Below are 20,528 nucleotides of genomic sequence, written 5' to 3' on the forward strand. Positions count from 1 at the left end.
ACCCCATGCTGTCCCTGTCCTGGGAGTGTTTGATGGGGACAGTGTAGAGGGAGCTTTACTCTGTATCTAACCCCGTGCTGTACCTGTCCTGGGAGTGTTTGATGGGGGGACAGTGTAGAGGGAGCTTTACTCTGTATCTAACCCCGTGCTGTACCTGTCCTGGGAGTGTTTGATGGGGGACAGTGTAGAGGGAGCTTTACCCTGTATCTAACCCCGTGCTGTACCTGTCCTGGGAGTGTTTGATGGGGACAGTGTAGAGGGAGCTTTACTCTGTATCTAACCCCGTGCTGTACCTGTCCTGGGAGTGTTTGATGGGGGGACAGTGTAGAGGGAGCTTTACTCTGTATCTAACCCCGTGCTGTACCTGTCCTGGGGACAGAGGATTCGGATGATGGCTGACTATGGGGTCTTGCTGTGTATAACAGCTGATAGAGCTGTGACACAAAGCTGTAAACAGAAGAGTCCTCGATCGGGTGAGAGGCGCTTTGGAACAACACAGGGGACAGGCGGGGGGTGCGCAAAAAGAGCTTGAAAGAAAGCAACCGTTAACAACACAAATTTTATTTAGAGAGATTCTCTCTGTCTGGCCGTCTACAGTCTCTGAAAATAAAGAACTTAAAAATACACACACACACAGACAGAAACAGCAGGTGACATTGTCACTGGGCTGAACGGGTAGGGGCCGTCTGCGCTCCGATCACTGGCACCCCCCCCCTCTGCTCACTTGTAGAACTCGTGTTCCTGTTCATCTTTCTTGATGACCGTCTTGTAGGCTTTCTCAAAATCCTTGGCCAGAACGATGTAGCGATTTTCCCGCACAGCCAACATCCCAGCCTGCAGAGAGTCCGAGGGAAGGGAGGGTGCACAGAGAGAGAGACAGAGAGTGTCACAGGGTGCAGAGAAGGCCCTTCGGCCCATCAACAAGAACTATCATTAACAGTGCACTAATCCCACTTTCCTGCACTTGTCCCACATCCTTGAATGTTATAACACCCTGCTCAAGACTGCAAGGAACTACAAAAGGTTGTGAATGTAGCCCAATCCATCACACAAACCAGCCTCCCATCCATTGACTCTGTCTACACTTCCCGCTGCCTCGGGGAAAAGCAGCCAGCATGATAAAGGACCCCACGCACCCCGGACATTCTCTCTTCCACCTTCTTCTGTCAGGAAAAAGATACAAAAGTCTGAGGTCCCGTACCGACCGACTCAGGAACAGCTTCTTCCCTGCTGCTGTCAGACTTTTGAATGGACTTATCTCATATTAAGTTGATCTTTCTCTACACCCTCGCTGTGACTGTAACACTACATTCTGCACCCTCTCCTTTCCTTCTCTAAGAACAGTATGCTTTGTCTGTATAGCTTGCAAGAAACAATACTTTTCATGCTAATACATGTGAGAATAATAAATCAAATCAAAAATTTCAGGTGCTCATACAGATATTTGTTAAAGGTTGTGAGGTTTTCAGTTTCCACCATGCTCCCAGGCAGCGCATTCCAGATTCCCACCACACACTGACTGAAAGAGATTTTCTCAAATCCCCTCCGAATTTCCTGTCCCTCACCCTGAAATTCTGCTCCCTCGTGACTGACCCCACACCCAAGGGGAACAGCTAGTTTTTGTTATTTAGTTTATTAGTATCACAAGGCAGCTTACATTAACACTGCAATGAAGTTACTGTGAAAATCCTCTAGTTGCCAGACTCTGGCACCTGTTCGGGTACACTGAAGGAGAATTTAGCATGGCAAATGCACCCTAACCAGCAGGTCTCCTGGACCGTGGGAGGAAACACACACAGACACAGGGAGAACGTGCAGATTCCACACAGACAGTGACCCAAGCCAGGAATCGAACCCAGGTCCCTGGCGCTGAGAGGCAGCAGCGCTAACCCACTGTGCCACCGTGCCCCCCGGGAATCGAACCCGGGTCCCTGGCGCTGTGAGGCAGCAGTGTTAACCCACTGTGTCACCGTGCCCCTGGGAATCGAACCCGGGTCCCTGGCGCTGTGAGGCAGCAGTGTTAACCCACTGTGTCACCGTGCCCCCCGGGAATCGAACCCGGGTCCCTGGCGCTGTGAGGCAGCAGTGTTAACCCACTGTGCCACCTTAAAGATTGCTGTGGCTGTCTGAAGTCCCCTCAGTTCCACCCAGGAGGTCCCCGCGGTCTCCCTGCTTCCTAACAGACTGTTACTGTTGGAGCGATTCTGTATACAGTGACACAGATTTCCCTCAACACCCCTGTCCCACTTGATAATTGGTCACTAATCCTCCATGTCTGTTGTGATGTCAAACAGACATGGCCTTGGAATTGAATTGAACACCTGGAAGGCATTCCCCTTTTGTCAGCTACCTTTACACTGACACACCCCAAGCTAAGCCCCAGTTTAAATTACTCCCTCACAACTCAGCATTGTTCACCCAGCTGACATTACTTCCTCTCTCATGCAGCCTGGGGCAGATATTTCCAGCGGCCTCTCTATGTGCCATTTCCGCCTTCTGCCTGTGTAAGAATCCCTTGTTTATGCCAAGTTCACCAGTTTAAAATCCTGCCCTGTATCCTTGGGAACCTGGTCCGGACTGTTTTCTCTGGAGCAGGAAAGGCAGAGGGTGAGTGGACATGATCGAGGTGTATAAGATTATGAGAGGGATGGACAAGGTGAGTAGGGGGAGGCACAGTGGGTTAACACTGCTGTCTCACAGCGCCAGGGACCCGGGTTCGATTCCCGGGGGCACGGTGACACAGTGGGTTAGCACTGCTGTCTCACAGCGCCAGGGACCCGGGTTCGATTCCCAGGGGCACGGTGACACAGTGGGTTAGCACTGCTGCCTCACAGCGCCAGGGACCCGGGTTTGATTCCCAGGGGGCACGGTGACACAGTGGGTTAGCACTGCTGCCTCACAGCGCCAGGGACCCGGGTTTGATTCCCAGGGGGCACGGTGACACAGTGGGTTAGCACTGCTGCCTCACAGCGCCAGGGACCCGGGTTTGATTCCCAGGGGGCACGGTGACACAGTGGGTTAGCACTGCTGCCTCACAGCGCCAGGGACCCGGGTTTGATTCCCAGGGGGCACGGTGACACAGTGGGTTAGCACTGCTGTCTCACAGCGCCAGGGACCCGGGTTCGATTCCCGGGGGCACGGTGACACAGTGGGTTAGCACTGCTGCCTCACAGCGCCAGGGACCCGGGTTCGATTCCCGAGGGCACGGTGACACAGTGGGTTAGCACTGCTGCCTCACAGCGCCAGGGACCCGGGTGCTAGTTAGGTGCATTGGCCGGGCTAAATTCTCCCACGGTGTACCTGAACAGGCGCCAGAGTGTCGCGACTAGGGTATTGTCACAATAACTTCATTGCAGTGTTAATGTAAACCTACTTGTGACACTAATAATAAACCAAAACAGAGGTTCTAGAGTGAGCGAAGGGTGACCACCATCAAAGGGAGGCAGAAACCATACCAGGCAAGTCTGCACAAGGGCCAGTGCCGAGGGAGCGCCGCACTGTCAGAGGGTCAGTGCCGAGGGAGTGCCGCACTGTCAGAGGGCCAGTGCCGAGGGAGCGCCGCACTGTCAGAGGGCCAGTGCCGAGGGAGCGCCGCACTGTCAGAGGGCCAGTGCCGAGGGAGCGCCGCACTGTCAGAGGGCCAGTGCCGAGGGAGCGCCGCACTGTCAGAGGGCCAGTGCCGAGGGAGCGCCGCACTGTCAGAGGGCCAGTGCCGAGGGAGTGCCGGGAATGAAGAAAGAGACAATAATTACAGCAGGGTGAACAATGCTGAATTGTGAGTGAGTTATTTAAGCTCGGGGGTAGATTGGGTTGAGTCCAAGAGCCATTCCTGAACATATTATGTAAAGTTAAAGCACATGGGATTGCGGGTAATGTCTCGAGATGGATAGAAAGCTGGTCAGCAGATAGGAAGCAAAGAGTTGGCATAGATGGGTCTTTCTCTGATTGGCAGTCAGTAAGTAGTGGGATTCCGCAGGGATCTGTGCTGGGACCCCAACTGTTAACATTATATATTAATGATTTGGAAGAGGGAACTGAAGGTGTTATCTGCACATTTGCAGATGATACAAAGTTGGGTGGGAGGGTGAGCTGTGAGGAGGATTCAGAGATGATTCAGTGTGATTTGGACAGGCTGAGTGTGTGGGTATCTGCATGGCAGATGCAGTATAATGTGGATAAATGTGAGGTTATCCACTTTGGGAACAATAATAGGAAGACAGATTATTACTGGAATGGGTGTAAATTGAGAGAGGCGGATACTCAGCGAGACCTTGGAGTCCTCGTGCATCAGTCGCTGAAAGTAAGCGTGCAGGTACAGCAGGCAGTAAAGAAGGGAAATGGTATGTTAGCCTTCACAGCGAGAGGATTTGAGAGATAGGGATAGGGATGTTTTGCTGCAATTGTACAGGGTGTTGGTGAGGCCACACCGGGAGTATTGTGTGCAGTTTTGGTCTCCTTATCTGAGGAAGGATGTCCTTGCTATAGAGGGAGCACAGCGAAGGTTTTCCAGGCTGATTCCTGGGATGGCAGGTCTGTCATATGAGGAGAGACTGAGTGGGTTAGGATTATATTCACTGGAGTTTAGAAGAGTGAGGGGGATCTGATAGAAACTTCTAGAATTAGAACTCCACACATTCCCCACCCTCTGGGTGAAGAAATTTCTCCTCATCTCAGTTCTAAAAGGTTTACCCCTTATCCTCAAACTCTGACCCCTAGTTCTGGATCCCCCCACCACCCATCGGGAACATTCTTTCTGAATCTACCCTGTCTAACCCTGTGTGAATTTTATAAGTTTCTATCAGATCCCCTCTCACTCTCCTAAACTCCAGTGAATATAATCCTAACCCACTCAGTCTCTCCTCACATGACAGACCTGCCATCCCAGGAATCAGCAGCACAGTGGTTAGCATTGCAGCCTCACATCGACAGGGACCCGGGTTCTATTCCCCGCTTGGGTCGCTGCCTGTGTGAAGTCTGCACGTTCTCCCTGCGTCTGCATGGGTTTCCTCTGGGTGCTCTGGTTTCCTCCCACAGTTCTAAGGTGTGCAGATTAGGTGGATTAGCCATGCTAAATTATGCCTTATTTTCTAAAGATGCGCAGGTTAGGTGGATTAGCCATGCTAAATTACCACTTAGTGTCCAAAGTTGTGCAGGTTAGGGGGATTAGCCATGCTAAATTGCTCCTTAGTGTCCAAAGATGTATAGTTTAGGTGGATTGGCCATGTTAAATTGTCCCTTAGGTGTCCCGAGATGCGTACGTCAGAGGGAGTAGGAGAGTAAATTGTGGGGTTACAGTGATAGGGCCTGGGTGGGATTTTTCACAGTGCAGACTCAACGAACTGAATGGCCTCTTCCTGCACTGTATAGATTCTACACACCTCCACTGTGCTCCCTCTATAGCAAGGACATCGTTCCTCAGATAAGGAGACTAAAACTGCACACAATACTCCCGGTGTGGCCTCACCAACACCCTGTACAATTGCAGCAAAACATCCCTATCTCTATCTCTCAAATCCTCTCGCTGTGAAGGCTAACATACCATTTCCCTTCTTTACTGCCTGCTGTACCTGCACGCTTACTTTCAGCGACTGATGCACGAGGACCCCAAGGTCTCGCTGAGTATCCGCCTCTCTGAATTTACACCCATTCCAGTAATAATCTGTCTTCCTATTATTGCTCCCAAAGTGGATAACTACAGTTAGTAGTCGTGGTGCATATAACTTTGTCTTTTAAAAAGCGTTTAGACAGTTACATGGGTAGGATGGGTATAGAGGGATATGGGTGAAACGTGGGCAATTGGGGGCAGCATGGACAAGTTGGGCCAAAGGGCCTGTCTCCACGCTGTAAAGCTCCAGGACTCTAAAGAAATTAGATATAGCTCTTGGGGCTAGAGGAATTGAGGGATATGGGGAGGAATTGAGGGATATGGGGAGGGAAGAGGGAACCAGGATATTGAATTCAATGATCAGCCATGATTATAATGAATGGTGGAGCAGGCTTGAAGGGCCAAATGGCCTCCTCCACCTAGCTTCAGTGTAAACACCAACCCCCCGATTCAATCTCCCCCTGAACCCTCTCTGCTTAGAGCGGAACGATCCCACATTTCCACCCCCCAGCCTGAACTGAAGCCCCCTCCTCGTCCCCAGGAAACCTTCTCATAAACCTCCTCGGCAGCGTCTCTCTGAGAGCCGGCCTTGTTTTCTGAAGTGTGCGGTGCCCAGGACTGAGACACAACACTCAGGTTGGCCGCCAAGCAGAAGCATGGCAAGGTTAAACAACTTCAAGGTCAGAGCGCCAAAGGCACGCCGTGCCCCCTTAGTCGGGGAGCGGGACTTGCCAATGCAGAGTTGGCACTGGATGGGGAGTTGGCCCAGCACTCGATAACCTGCCACCCTCGAAGGCTGACAGAAGGGCCCAGTCTCTGCAGTGCCAGCGTGCCGGCCAACTCCGAGAGCAATTCCTCACTCACCTCCTGGCAGATAGAGTTGATGTCAGCTCCGGAAATCTTGTCTGGCCGCGCGATATCTGCCCAGCGTTGTTAAGGATGCAGCAACAGAACTTAACTTCACCAGGGATGCAGTTGGCTCAGCCTGGCTGCCTCCTCACCGCAACGGGGGGGGGGGGGGGGGGGGGCGGGGAGGGCGGGCAGAGAGAAGACCCTCGCACAGCCCCACGGAGACACCTCCAGCCCAAAACAAACGCTAGATAGGGAGCGCCGCACTGTCAGAGGGTCAGTGCTGAGGGAGCGCCGCACTGTCAGAGGGTCAGTGCTGAGGGAGCGCCGCACTGTCAGAGGGTCAGTGCTGAGGGAGCGCCGCACTGTCAGAGGGTCAGTGCTGAGGGAGCGCCGCACTGTCAGAGGGTCAGTGCTGAGGGAGTGCCGCACTGTCAGAGGGTCAGTGCTGAGGGAGCGCCGCACTGTCAGAGGGTCAGCGCTGAGGGAGCGCCGCACTGTCAGAGGGTCAGCGCTGAGGGAGTGCCGCACTGTCAGAGGGTCAGCGCTGAGGGAGTGCCGCACTGTCAGAGGGTCAGTGCTGAGGGAGCGCCGCACTGTCAGAGGGTCAGTGCTGAGGGAGCGCCGCACTGTCAGAGGGTCAGTGCTGAGGGAGTGCCGCACTGTCAGAGGGTCAGTGCTGAGGGAGTGCCGCACTGTCAGAGGGTCAGTGCTGAGGGAGTGCTGCGTTGTTGGAATAGGCTAAGACTGCAGGAACAGAAGGAGGCCATTCGACCCATCGAGTCTACTTTGCCATTCACTGAGATTGTGACCGATCCGCTGTGGCTATCCTCAACTCCACTTTCCCACCTTGTCCCCACAACCCTCGATTCCCTGACTGATTAAACTTCTCTCTGAGCCCTGACTGCAGCTCTCTGTGGTAAAGAATTCCACAGATTCACTCCCCCATGAGAAGAAATTCCTCCTCATCTCTGTCTGAAACGAGGCGGCCTCCTCACTCTGAGATTACGCCCCTCTGGTCCCAGACTCTTGGTGTGCACGCACTCCCCCCACACTTCGAGCAGAGAAACATTTCATTGAGGATCTTTTGAGGTGTTTACGGCGCTGTATAAATGCAACTCCTTGCAAATAGACAACCACAGGCCTGAGAGGGGGAGAGATCGAGAGTGAGGATTTGTTTTTATATACTCCTTCCCCGGGACATGGGCCTCGCTGGCCCAGCATTTACCCCCACCCCAACTGCCCCCTTGAGAAGGGGGTGGGTGAGCCACCATCTTGAACCCGCTGCAGTCCCCGTGTGGTGTAGGTACACCCACAGTGCTGTTAGGGAGGGAGTCCCAGGATTCTGACCCCAGCGACAGTGAAGGAACGGCCGATATATTTCCAAGTTGGGATGGTGAGTGACTCGGAGGGGAACCTCCAGGTGGGGGGTGTTCCCAGGTATCTGCTGCCTTTGTCCTTCTAGATGGTAGAGGTGGTGGGTTTGGAAGGTGCTGCCTAAGGAGCCTTGGTGAGTTGCTGCAGTGCATCTTGTAGATGGTACACACGGCTGTCACTGTGCATTGGGGGTGGAGGGAGTGAGTGTTTGTGGTTAGTGTGTCGATCGAGCGGGGCTGCTTTGTCCTGGATGGTGTCAAGCTTCTCGAGTGTTGTTGGAGCCGCACCCATCCAGGCAAGTGGGGAGTATTCCATCACACTGCTGACATGTGCCTTGTAGATGGTGGACAGGCTTTGGGGAGTCAGGAGGTGAGTTACTCTCCGCAGAATTCCCAGCCTCTGACCTGCTCTGGGAGCCACAGTATTTATATGGCTGGGTCCAGTTCAGATTCTGGTCAATGGTAACCCCCAGGATGTTGATAGTGGGGGGATTCAGTGATGGTAACCCCCAGGATGTTGATAGTGGGGGGGGATTCAGTGATGGTAACCCCCAGGATGTTGATAGTGAGAGGATTCAGTGATGGTAACCCCCAGGATGTTGATAGTGAGAGGATTCAGTGATGGTAACTCCCAGGATGTTGATAGTGAGAGGATTCAGTGATGGTAACCCCCAGGATGTTGATAGTGGGGGGGGATTCAGTGATGGTAACCCCCAGGATGTTGATAGTGGGGGGGGATTCAGTGATGGTAACCCCCAGGATGTTGATAGTGGGGGGATTCAGTGATGGTAACCCCCAGGATGTTGATAGTGGGAGAATTCAGTGATGGTAACCCCCAGGATGTTGATAGTGGGAGAATTCAGTGATGGTAACTCCCAGGATGTTGATAGTGAGAGGATTCAGTGATGGTAACCCCCAGGATGTTGATAGTGGGAGAATTCAGTGATGGTAACCCCCAGGATGTTGATAGTGGGAGAATTCAATGATGGTAACCCCCAGGATGTTGATAGTGGGAGAATTCAGTGACGGTAACCCCCAGGATGTTGATAGTGGGGGGGATTCAGTGATGGTAACCCCCAGGATGTTGATAGTGGGGGGGATTCAGTGATGGTAACCCCCAGTATGTTGATAGTGGGAGGATTCAGTGATGGTAACCCCCAGGATGTTGACAGGGGGGGGGATTCAGTGATGGTAACCCCCAGGATGTTGATCGTGGGGGTGATTCAGTGATGGTAACCCCCAGGATGTTGATAGTGGGAGGATTCAGTGATGGTAACCCCCAGGATGTTGATAGTGGGGGGGATTCAGTGATGGTAACCCCCAGGATGTTGATAGTGGGGGGGATTCAGTGATGGTAACCCCCAGTGGGTGCATTCAGCAGTCTTGAGGGTAAATGTGAGGGTTCAGGGTGTCCAGGAGGTTCAGGGTCACCTTGGTGATTCCGCAGTGAGAGGAAGTGTGTGTGCCCGCATGTACGTGTGGGAGGTGTTAATCATGGGGTCCCAGTGCACCAACCGCACGGGAAAGATACAGTCTTCCAGGTCCACCTCCTCGGATAGGTTCATTTTGCCGGTGATGGTGGTGAAGATTAATCGTTTTTGGCGCCTGTCCGGCAGGGGGAACTCGATCTTCCGGTCAAGGCGGCCGGGCCGGAGGAGCGCCGGATCCAGAGTGTCCGCCCGGTTTGTGGCCATGATCACCTGCAGAGGAACAGAGATGCAGAGCATGAATGGAGCACCGTCAGAGGGTCAGTGCTGAGGGAGTGCCGCACCGTCAGAGGGTCAGTGCTGAGGGAGTGCCGCACCGTCAGAGGGTCAGTGCTGAGGGAGTGCCGCACCGTCAGAGGGTCAGTGCTGAGGGAGTGCCGCACCGTCAGAGGGTCAGTGCTGAGGGAGTGCCGCACCGTCAGAGGGTCAGTGCTGAGGGAGTGCCGCACCGTCAGAGGGTCAGTGCTGAGGGAGTGCCGCACCGTCAGAGGGTCAGTGCTGAGGGAGTGCCGCACCGTCAGAGGGTCAGTGCTGAGGGAGTGCCGCACCGTCAGAGGGTCAGTGCTGAGGGAGTGCCGCACCGTCAGAGGGTCAGTGCTGAGGGAGTGCCGCACCGTCAGAGGGTCAGTGCTGAGGGAGTGCCGCACCGTCAGAGGGTCAGTGCTGAGGGAGTGCCGCACCGTCAGAGGGTCAGTGCTGAGGGAGTGCCGCACCGTCAGAGGGTCAGTGCTGAGGGAGTGCCGCACCGTCAGAGGGTCAGTGCTGAGGGAGTGCCGCACCGTCAGAGGGTCAGTGCTGAGGGAGTGCCGCACCGTCAGAGGGTCAGTGCTGAGGGAGTGCCGCACCGTCAGAGGGTCAGTGCTGAGGGAGTGCCGCACCGTCAGAGGGTCAGTGCTGAGGGAGTGCCGCACTGTCAGAGGGTCAGTGCTGAGGGAGTGCCGCACTGTCAGAGGGTCAGTGCTGAGGGAGTGCCGCACTGTCAGAGGGTCAGTGCTGAGGGAGTGCCGCACCGTCAGAGGGGCTGTGTTTCAGAGTGAGACATTAAGCCCTGGCTCTGTCTGCCCTGTGGGGGTGGGTGTTAAAGATCCTTTGGGAAGGATGCAGGACAGAAGTGAGGGACACTGATCATCATCACCCACAAAGCTATGGGATCCTGCTGTGCGAAAATGGGAATCTATGAATGAAACAGCAACAGGCTCTTCCCTGTCCATCGATCCGCCCCCTGTCTGGGTGTGTGTGTGTGTGTGTGTGTGTGTGTGTGTGGGCGGGGGGGGGGGGGGGGGGGGCGACATTCCCAGGATGTGTGCGTGGCCACGTTCAGATAAGGAGACATGGCTGTCAGTCTGAACTGTGAATGTCTGGAATGCTCCCAGTCAGAGGGCCGGTCACTGAGAACATTCCAGGGATGAGATACCGCTGGATTTACATTGTTAATCCCAGCTTCTTTCCCAGGGAGAACTGAGCTGTTGGTGGAGGGGGAGTGTCTCCAGCAGCTGAGTGCAGCTCATTAACCCGAGACGGAGAGTGGGAGCCCTCGGGGAAGCAGCGCAGCTACTGCTGAATTACAGACAACAGCACCACCAACTGAGACAGCGCTGACACAGTCACTGACAGTGGGCCAGTAAACCCTGCCAACAATCTGGTGAGAAATTTCCTAAAGCTTTGCCAAGCAGGAAATGCTGCCACTTCGTAATCTGATCCAGAGAATGACTCACTCACTGTAACCTCCACCAACCCTCTCTCTGTCTCTAACCTCCTCCACCCCCTCCTTATCTCTGTAACCTCCTCCAGCCCCTACACCCCCTCCTTATCTCTGTAACCTCCTCCAGCCCCTACACCCCCTCCTTATCTCTGTAACCTCCTCCAGCCCCTACACCCCCCTCCCTATCTCTGTAACCTCCTCCAGCCCCTACACCCCCCTCCCTATCTCTGTAACCTCCTCCAGCCCCTACACCCCCCTCCCTATCTCTGTAACCTCTTCCAGTCCCTACACCCCCCTCCCTATCTCTGTAACCTCCTCCAGCCCCTACACCCCCCTCCCTATCTCTGTAACCTCCTCCAGCCCCTACACCCCCCTCCCTATCTCTGTAACCTCCTCCAGCCCCTACACCCCCCTCCCTATCTCTGTAACCTCCTCCAGCCCCCTACACCCCCTCCTTATCTCTGTAACCTCCTCCAGCCCCTACACCCCCCTCCCTATCTCTCTAACCTCCTCCAGCCCCCTACACCCCCTCCTTATCTCTGTAACCTCCTCCAGCCCTCTACTCGGTCACGCCCGTACCTTAACATTCACGTTCTGGTCAAATCCGTCCATCTGGTTTAGGAGTTCGAGAAGGATTCTCTGCACTTCCCGATCGGCTGCAACACAGAATGAATAACACAGGCACTTGAGTTTGAGTTACTGTCTGAGTTAGGAGGAGAGTCTGAAGAGGCTGGATAGACTGGGACTTTTCTCCCTGGAGTGTAGGAGGCTGAGGGGTGATCTTACAGAGGTCTATAAAATAATGAGGGGCACAGATCAGCTAGATAGTCAATATCTTTTCCCAAAGGTAGGGGAGTCTAAAACTAGAGGGCAGAGGTTTAAGGTGAGAGGGGAGAGATACAAAAGGATCCAAAGGGGGCAATTTTTTTCACACAGAGGGTGGTGAGTATCTGGAACGAGCTGCCAGAGGCAGTAGTAGAAGTGGGTACAATTTTGTCTTTTGAAAAGCATTTCGACAGTTACATGGGTACGTTGGGTATAGAGGGATGTGGGCCAAATGCGGGCAATTGGGATGAGCTTAGGGGTTAAAAAAGGGCGGCATGGACAAGTTGACCCAAAGGGCCTGTTTCCAGTTGCAGGTTAGTTTGTGGGGCGCATTTTTACATCCAATCTAATGCACATAATGCATGAAAAAAATGCTAGACAGTTTCTAGGCAGGGGGAAGGGCTTAATTCACCACATAGCTTCACAGGGAACCATTACACATGTGCAGACCTCAATATCTACACATACACAATAGTAACATCAAGGGGAGATATTGTGCATATGCAGATCTCTGATCACAGAGCTACACCAACCTGCATTTACATAGCACCTTTCACCCTGGGAACACTCAAAGTGCTCCGACCGAAATTCGTCACCAGATATCAGGGGCAGGCGAACATAATGCACTACCACAGAGCATCCTGAAGGATCGAGAGAGCAAGAAAGAGGGCGGGAGGAGTGAGGGACAGACTGAGAGCCAGAGAGGGAAGGAGAGGGAAGAAGGGAGAAGGAGAGGTGGCAGGGAGAAGGGGATTGGCGGTTTAGGGAGGGAATTCCAAAACTTAGGGCCCTCCAGGCAACTAAAGGCAGAGCCGCCAATGGCGGAGTGATGGGGAATCAGGGGATGCTCAAGAGGCCGGAATTGGAGGAACACAGATCCCCGAGGATGGTAGGGACTGGAGAAGGTTACAGAGATAGGGAGGGGGGTGTAGGGACTGGAGAAGGTTACAGAGATAGGGAGGGGTGTAGGGACTGGAGAAGGTTACAGAGATAGGGAGGGGTGTAGAGACTGGAGAAGGTTACAGAGATAGGGAGGGGGGTGTAGGGACTGGAGAAGGTTACAGAGATAGGGAGGGGGGTGTAGGGGCTGGAGAAGGTTACAGAGATAGGGAGGGGGTGTAGGGACTGGAGAAGGTTACAGAGATAGGGAGGGGGTGTAGGGACTGGAGAAGGTTAGAGAGATAGGGAGAGGGTGTACGGACTGGAGAAGGTTACAGAGATAGGGAGGGGTGTAGGGGCTGGAGGAGATTGCTGTGGGGAGGGGTGTAGGGGGCTGGAGGAGATCGCTGTGAAGTGGGGAGGGGAGTAGGGGGCTGGAGGAGTTCGCTGTGAAGTGGGGAGGGGAGTAGGGGGCTGGATGAGATCGCTGTGGGGAGGGGTGTAGGGGGCTGGAGGAGATCGCTGTGATGTGGGGAGGGGTGTAGGGGGCTGGAGGAGATCGCTGTGGGGAGGGGTGGGATTATATGAAAGGGTTGCAGGGAGATTTGAAGCTGATCAGATGATTTGGTGGTGACGCGGTTCGGGTGCTGCACAGGAAGTGGGTTACTCTGTGTTCTCTGGAGGCGGCCATTGCTTGGAATAAATCTGTTACTATTAGCTTGAATCTACACGTGCAAACCACATGGTTTTATTTAAAACCCACAGCCCCAGACAGGATTCAGGAACACAGTCTATCAGTTGCCTCGGGGTTTCTATAGCTGTATGCCTGTAGTTGGCAGGAGTTTCTCCAGAGGCTGAGGGCAGACAAATTGTTCTCCTACCTCCTGTCTGGGCGTCGAAACGCTTGGTGGCAATGGCATCAATCTCGTCTATAAAGATGATGGCGGGGGCATTCTCCTTCGCCAGTCTGAAGACATCTCTGACCATCCGAGGACCCTCCCCCAGGTATTTCTGAACAAACTCCGAGCCCACCACACGGATAAAGGCAGCTGCGGGAAAACGGGAGAGAGAGATAACAGCAAACACATCACAATCCAGCATCAGGAGGAGGCCATTCAGCCCCTCGAGCCTGTTCCACAGGAACAGGAGGAGGCCATTCAGCCCCTCGAGCCTGTTCCACAGGAACAGGAGGAGGCCCCATTCAGCCCCTCGAGCCTGTTACACAGGAACAGGAGGAGGCCATTCAGCCCCTCGAGCCTGTTCCACAGGAACAGGAGGAGGCCCCATTCAGCCCCTCGAGCCTGTTCCACAGGAACAGGAGGAGGCCATTCGGCCCCTCGAGCCTGTTCCACAGGAACAGGAGGAGGCCCCATTCAGCCCCTCAAGCCTGTTCCACAGGAACAGGAGGAGGCCATTCGGCCCCTCGAGCCTGTTCCACAGGAACAGGAGGAGGCCATTCAGCCCCTCGAGCCTGTTCCACAGGAACAGGAGGAGGCCATTCAGCCCCTCGAGCCTGTTACACAGGAACAGGAGGAGGCCCCATTCAGCCCCTCGAGCCTGTTACACAGGAACAGAAACAGGTCCCATTCAGCCCACACCTGAGGTAATAGTTTTTCTCCACCGACCCTATCCAATGATTTAATCATCTCAAAGCCCTCGATTAGACCCCCTTCCGGAATCTTCCAGACTGGGGGGGAAACACAAGACAAGTCTGTGTGACCCTGGTTTAAAGTTTAAACCTTTCAGCCCTGGGGAAATTTCTGAGCTGCCCTCCCAGAACAAAATGCCTTTCCTGAGGGGAGAGACCCAGACCGGGATACTGGACAGGATTCCCATGGGGAAATCTCTCCCAGGAAGATTCCACATTAGCGAGGGTGCCTGAGGTGCAGCAGGATGGACGGGGGGGTGGGGGGGACGTTATTCTCGGTCCGGTAGCGAGGGCACTCTCCGATATCTTGCCGCTGTACCTGTAGTGTGGTGGGCGACGGCCTTAGCCAGCATGGTTTTCCCACATCCAGGAGGTCCATACATCAACACCCCCCTCGGGGGATCGATCCCAATCTGAAAAACATCAGGGCACAACTCATCAGCGACAAGGGAAGGGAAACACATGATAAACAGCGGGATCCGGGGAAGCTCCGAGGGTCAGCGGGATCACACTCTGCTTCTACATCCCTGCCTTAATAACAGGACTGGGGTGGGTAACGTGGTGAAGAGGGCATATGACTAGCACTGCTGTCTCACAGCGCCAGGGACCCGGATTCGATTCCCGTGGGCACGGTGGCACAGTGATTAGCACCGCTGCCTCAGTGCCAGGTTCGATTCCTGGCTTGGGTCACTGTCTGTGTGGAGTTTGCACATTCTCCCTGTGTCTGCGTGGGTTTCCTCCGGGTGCTCCGGTTTTCTACCACAGTCTAAAAGATGTGCGGGTTAGATGGATTGGCAGTGCTAAATTCTCTCTGTGCGCCCGAACAGGTGCCTGAGTGTGGCGACTCGGGGACTTTCACACTAACTTCGTTGCAGTGTTAATGTAAGCCTTACTTGCGACACTAACAAATAAACTTTATTACTTGTCCTCATTAGCCAAGAGTATAAGAGCAGGGCGGGGTTATGTTGGAGCTGTACAAAACACTAGCTAGGCCATAGCCAGAGTGCAGTTCTGCTCACCTCACTATAGGAAGGGTGTGATTGCACTGGAGGGGGTGCAGAGGAGATTTACCAGGAGGCTAAAGGCAAATTACTGTCGATGCTGGAATCGGAAACCTAAAGAGAATACGCTGGAAAATCTCAGCAGGTCTGGCAGCATCTGCAAGGAGAGAAAAGAGCTGATGTTTTGAGTCAGGGTGACGCTGAGACAAAGGGTCATGTGGACTCGAAACATCAGCTCTTTTCTCTCCCTACGGACGCTGCCAGACCTGCTGAGATCTTCCAGCATTTTCTGTTTCACCAGGACGCTGCCTGGGCTGGAGTGTTTCAGCTACAAGGAGAGGCTGGGGCTGTTTTCTCAGCAGCAGAGAAGGCTGAGGGGGGGACCTGATCGAGCTGTATTCAGTTCTGAGGGGCATGGATAGAGTAGACAGGGAGAAATGTTCCCCTTGGTGGTGGGATCATTAACTAGGGGTCAGAGATTTAAGGTGAGGGGCAGGTGGTTTACAGGGGATCTGAGTATAAACGTTTTCACCCAGAGGGTGGTGGGATTGTGGAACTCGCTGCCTGGAAGACTGGGGAGAGACAGGAACCCTCACATCGAAGCAGCAATGCAATGCGAGCGTGTGATGTTGAGACATGGATACAGGCTGAGTGCGGGGAAATGGGATTGCAGTCATTAGGCAGTTTGTCTTTGACAGACACAGGTTGGATGGGCCGAAGGGCCTTTCTCTGTGCTGTAGACCTCTTAAACTCCATCACAGCCACGGCGAGTAACCCCCTCCCTGCTGGGAACGCAGCTGCCAACTCACACACAGCAAGATCCCATAAACAGACACCCTGACAAGAACCCCCAGATCATCTGTGTTATACTTTTAACAAAAGCGGGATGTAGATGAGGGAGAAACGCTCCCCCCCATCCCTGTCCCCTTCCCGTTTTAGCGGCACACAAATAGGAGAGGATTTCCCCCAGGGTCACTGGGCTTGGGTGTGTGTGTGAGAGGGGTGGTCTCTCTGGGTGCGGATCCCCCCCCCCCCACCCCTCACCTACCTGTTTGTAGAGTTCGAAGTGAGTGAGGGGCAGTTCCACAGCCTCTCGCACTTCCTGCTTCTGAATGTCCATCCCCCCGATATCCGAGTACAGAACGTCCGGCTTCTGATCTGGGAGGGAAAGGGAGGACACTCAATCTCTGAGCGAGCAGCTACCTCCCCCGACCCCCGACCTCTACCCCTGACCCGGAAACCGCCAAGATCCCGGACACCAGCCCCACAACTTACTTGCACAGGGTCTAACAGGAGGCCATTCAGCCCCCCTTCCTGTGCTAGCCCTTTGAAAGATCTCTCCAATTAGTCCCCACTCTCTCTGTAAATTTTCCCCCTTCCAGTATTTCCCCAATTGCCCCTTTTGAAAGTTCCTATTGAATCTGCTTCCACCGCCCTTTCAGGCAGCGCCTTCCAGATCACAACAACTCGCTGTGTGTCCAAAATAAAATTCTCCCCATCTCCCCCCCCCTCTCTGGTTCTTTTCCCGATTCTCTCCAATCTGTGTCCCCTCTGGTTACCGAGCCTCCTGTCACTGGAAACACTTTCTCCTCATTCACTCCATCCAAACCCCCCCTCCCTCCACCTCGTGATTCTGAACACCTCGATTCAATCTCCCCCTGAGCCTTCTCTGCTCCGAGGGGAACCATCCCAGCTTCTCCCCGTCTCTCCGCCTGAACTGAATCCCCCCCTCATCCCCAGAAACGTTCCAGTACATCTCCCCCCAAGGCTCTGAGAACATTCCCATTGACAGGAATGTGGCCTCTTATCCCAGAATTCTGTTCTTTCCATCTCCTCCTATCACCATCGCCTTCTATTCCTTCCTCCCTCATGTGTTTATCTAGCTCCCCCAATTTAAACACATTGATACTATTCACACCCCCGCTCCCCACGGGCGCAAGTCCCACATTGTCCCCCACTCCCCACGGGCGCAAGTCCCACATTCTCCCCACTCCCCGTGGGAGCGAGTCCCACATTCTCCCCACTCCCCGTGGGAGCAAGTCCCACATTCTCCCACTCTCCATGGGAGCGAGTCCCACATTCTCCCCACTCCCCGTGGGAGTGAGTCCCACATTCTCCCCACTCCCCGTGGGAGCAAGTCCCACATTCTCCCCACTCCCCGTGGGAGCGAGTCCCACATTCTCCCCCACTCCCCGTGGGAGCGAGTCCCACATTCTCCCCACTCCCCGTGGGAGCGAGTCCCACATTCTCCCCCACTCCCCGTGGGAGTGAGTCCCACATTCTCCCCACTCCCCGTGGGAGCGAGTCCCACATTCTCCCCACTCCCCATGGGAGCAAGTCCACATTCTCCCCACTCCCCGTGGGAGCGGGTCCCACATTCTCCCCACTCCCTGCGGGAGCGAGTCCCACATTCTCCCCACTCCCCATGGGAGCGAGTCCCACATTCTCCCCCACTCCCCATGGGAACGAGTCCCACATTCTCCCCACTCCCCGCGGGAGCGAGTCCCACATTCTCCCCACTCCCCGCGGGAGTGAGTCCCACATTCTCCCCACTCCCCGTGGGAGTGAGTCCCACATTCTCCCCACTCCCTGTGGGAGCGAGTCCCACATTCTCCCCCACTCCCCATGGGGAGCGAGTCCCACATTCTCCCCACTCCCCGTGGGAGCGAGTCCCACATTCTCCCCCACTCCCCATGGGAGCAAGTCCCACATTCTCCCCACTCCCCGTGGGAGCAAGTCCCACATTCTCCCCCACTCCCCGTGGGAGCGAGTCCCACATTCTCCCCACTCCCCGTGGGAGCGAGTCCCACATTCTCCCCCACTCCCCGGGTAAGGGAGTTTCTCCTGATTTCTCCATTGGATTTATTAGTAACTGTCACAGATCGATGTCCCCCTCGTTCCAGTCTCTCCCCCACACTGGGGGGGAACATCTTCTCTGCATTAACCTTATGGTAACCCTTCCAGAATTTCTCCATCGGATCACTCCCTTAACAACTGCTTTGCGCAGGTTTCCCCACACACTCGGCCTCTCTCTCTGACTTTCTCTGCACACGCTCGCTCCCGCACCCCCGCCTCCGCGTACTCTCCCTGCCCCCTCCCCTGCCCCCTCCCCCTCCTCTCCCCCGCCCCCTCCCCGTGCTCTCCCCCGCCCCCTCCCCCTCCTCTCTCCCGCCCCCTCCCCCTCCCCGTGCTCTCCCCCGCCCCCTCCGCGTGCTCTCTCTGCCCCCTCCCCCTCCGCGTGCTCTCCCCCGCCCCGTGCTCTCCCCCGCCCCTCCCCCGCCCCCTCCGCGTGCTCTCCCCCGCCCCTCCCCCGCCCCGTGCTCTCCCCCGCCCCTCCGCGTGCTCTCCCCCGCCCCTCCCCCGCCCCCTCCGCGTGCTCTCCCCCGCCCCTCCCCCTCCGCGTGCTCTCCCCCGCCCCCTCCCCCTCCCCGTGCTCTCCCCCGCCCCCTCCCCCTCCCCGTGCTCTCCCCTGCCCCCTCCCCCTCCCCGTGCTCTCCCTGCCCCCGCCCCCTCCGCGTGCTCTCCCCCGCCCCCTCCCCCTCCCCGTGCTCTCCCCCGCCCCCTCCCCCTCCGCGTGCTCTCCCCCTCCCCCTCCACGTGCTCTCCCCCGCCCCCTCCCCCTCCGCGTGCTCTCCCCCGCCCCCTCCCCCTCCGCGTGCTCTCCCCCGCCCCCTCCCCCTCCGCGTGCTCTCCCCCTCCCCCTCCTCCTCCGCATGCTCTCCCCCTTCCCCTCCGCGTGCTCTCCCTGCCCCCTCCCCCTCCGCGTGCTCTCCCTGCCCCCTCCCCCTCCACGTGCTCTCCCCGCCCCCTCCACGTGCTCTCCCCGCCCCCTCCCCCTCCGCGTGCTCTCCCTGCCCCCTCCCCCTGCTCTCCCTGCCCCCTCCCCCTCCGCGTGCTCTCCCCCTCCCCCCCAGCGTGCTCTCCCTGCCCCCTCCCCCTCCGCGTGCTCTCCCCCGCCCCCTCCCCCTGCTCTCCCCCGCCCCTGCTGCATGCTCTCCCCCGCCCCCCCCCACCCCGCTCACCCTCCCCCTCTCCCTCTTACCTGATGTGAGCATCATAATGCTGCTATCAGCCTCGGGGGGAAGGACATCCACCAGGGCGTTACTGTGTTTGTGCAAAGCCACTGAGGCATTGGGCTTCAACAGCTCCCGGTCTATTGTACTGAGAATCCGCACATAGTAATTTGAACCTGGGGAACGAGAGAGGAGGACACAGTGAGAGACAGCAAGGAGCACCTGGAGAAATCCCACGCAGACACGGGGAGAACGTGCAAACTCCACACAGACAGCGACCCAAGCTGGGAATCGAACCCGGGTCCCTGGTGCTGTGACGCAACAGTGCTAACCCACTGTGGAAACATGACCCCCTGACAGGGCTGCACTCTGCTCATCCCCAGGCTGTGTCTGCTGACAGCACTGTTGCTTCATGGCACCAGGGGGCAGCGCTGTGCAGGGGGGCTGCGCGGGACTGGGGGGGGGGGGGGCAGTGCCGCGCAGGGGGGCAGCGCGGGACGGGGGCAGCGCGGGACGGGGGGGGGAGCGCCGCGCGGGACGGGGGCAGCGCCACGCAGGGGGACAGCGCGGGACGGGGGGGGGGGCAGCACCGCGCGGGACGGGGGGGCAGCGCCGCGCGGGACGGGGGGGCAGCTCACCTGTTGTGGAGCCGACAATGGCAGTATTCTGATCCACAGCCTCCAGAAACTGCCCAATGACCAGGGGGATACTCTGGATCCGCTTCACCTCCTCCTGGGCGTGAAGAAATTCTTTCTTCAGATTCTTCTGTTCGTCCTTAATGTATTCCTCCTGAACTTCGAGGAACTCCAGTTCCTGCTGTAGCTTCTGCGGGAGAGAGGGAGGGAGGCAGACAGCTGAGAACGTGGAACAAAGAAAGTTCCAGCACAGGGAACAGGCCCTTCGGCCCCTCCAATCCTGCACTGACCATGCTGCCCCCGACTGAACTAAAACCCCGAACCCTTCCGGAGACCATATCCCTCTATTCCCATCCTATTCATGGATTTGTCAAGATGCTCCTTAAAACTCACTATTGTATCCGCTTCCACTCCCTCCCCCGGCAGCGAGTTCCAGGCACCCACCACCCTCTGTGTAAAAAAATCTGCCTCGTACACCTCCTTTAAACCTTGCCCCTCGCACCTTAAA

The 20,528-nt window shown here is 56.1% G+C and overlaps 1 protein-coding gene across 1 annotated transcript; it reads right to left on the bottom strand.

Moving 5' to 3' along the window:
• Nucleotides 1–545: 545 nt before the first annotated feature.
• Nucleotides 546–20,239, bottom strand: psmc4 (proteasome 26S subunit, ATPase 4; the record flags this gene model as incomplete). The annotated part of the gene is made up of 9 exons (XM_080184513.1): nucleotides 546–834; nucleotides 6,470–6,525; nucleotides 9,362–9,530; nucleotides 11,599–11,675; nucleotides 13,605–13,772; nucleotides 14,691–14,784; nucleotides 16,421–16,530; nucleotides 19,415–19,561; nucleotides 20,024–20,239. Coding segments are annotated over 9 exons (1,151 nt in total), but the record flags the coding sequence as incomplete, so codon positions are not given.
• Between the last annotated feature and the right edge of the window lie 289 nt (nucleotides 20,240–20,528).

The sequence above is a fragment of the Carcharhinus amblyrhynchos genome, unplaced genomic scaffold (assembly GCF_965287045.1).
Source record: "Carcharhinus amblyrhynchos unplaced genomic scaffold, sCarAmb.v2.hapA scaffold_766, whole genome shotgun sequence".
NCBI lineage: Eukaryota > Metazoa > Chordata > Chondrichthyes > Carcharhiniformes > Carcharhinidae > Carcharhinus > Carcharhinus amblyrhynchos.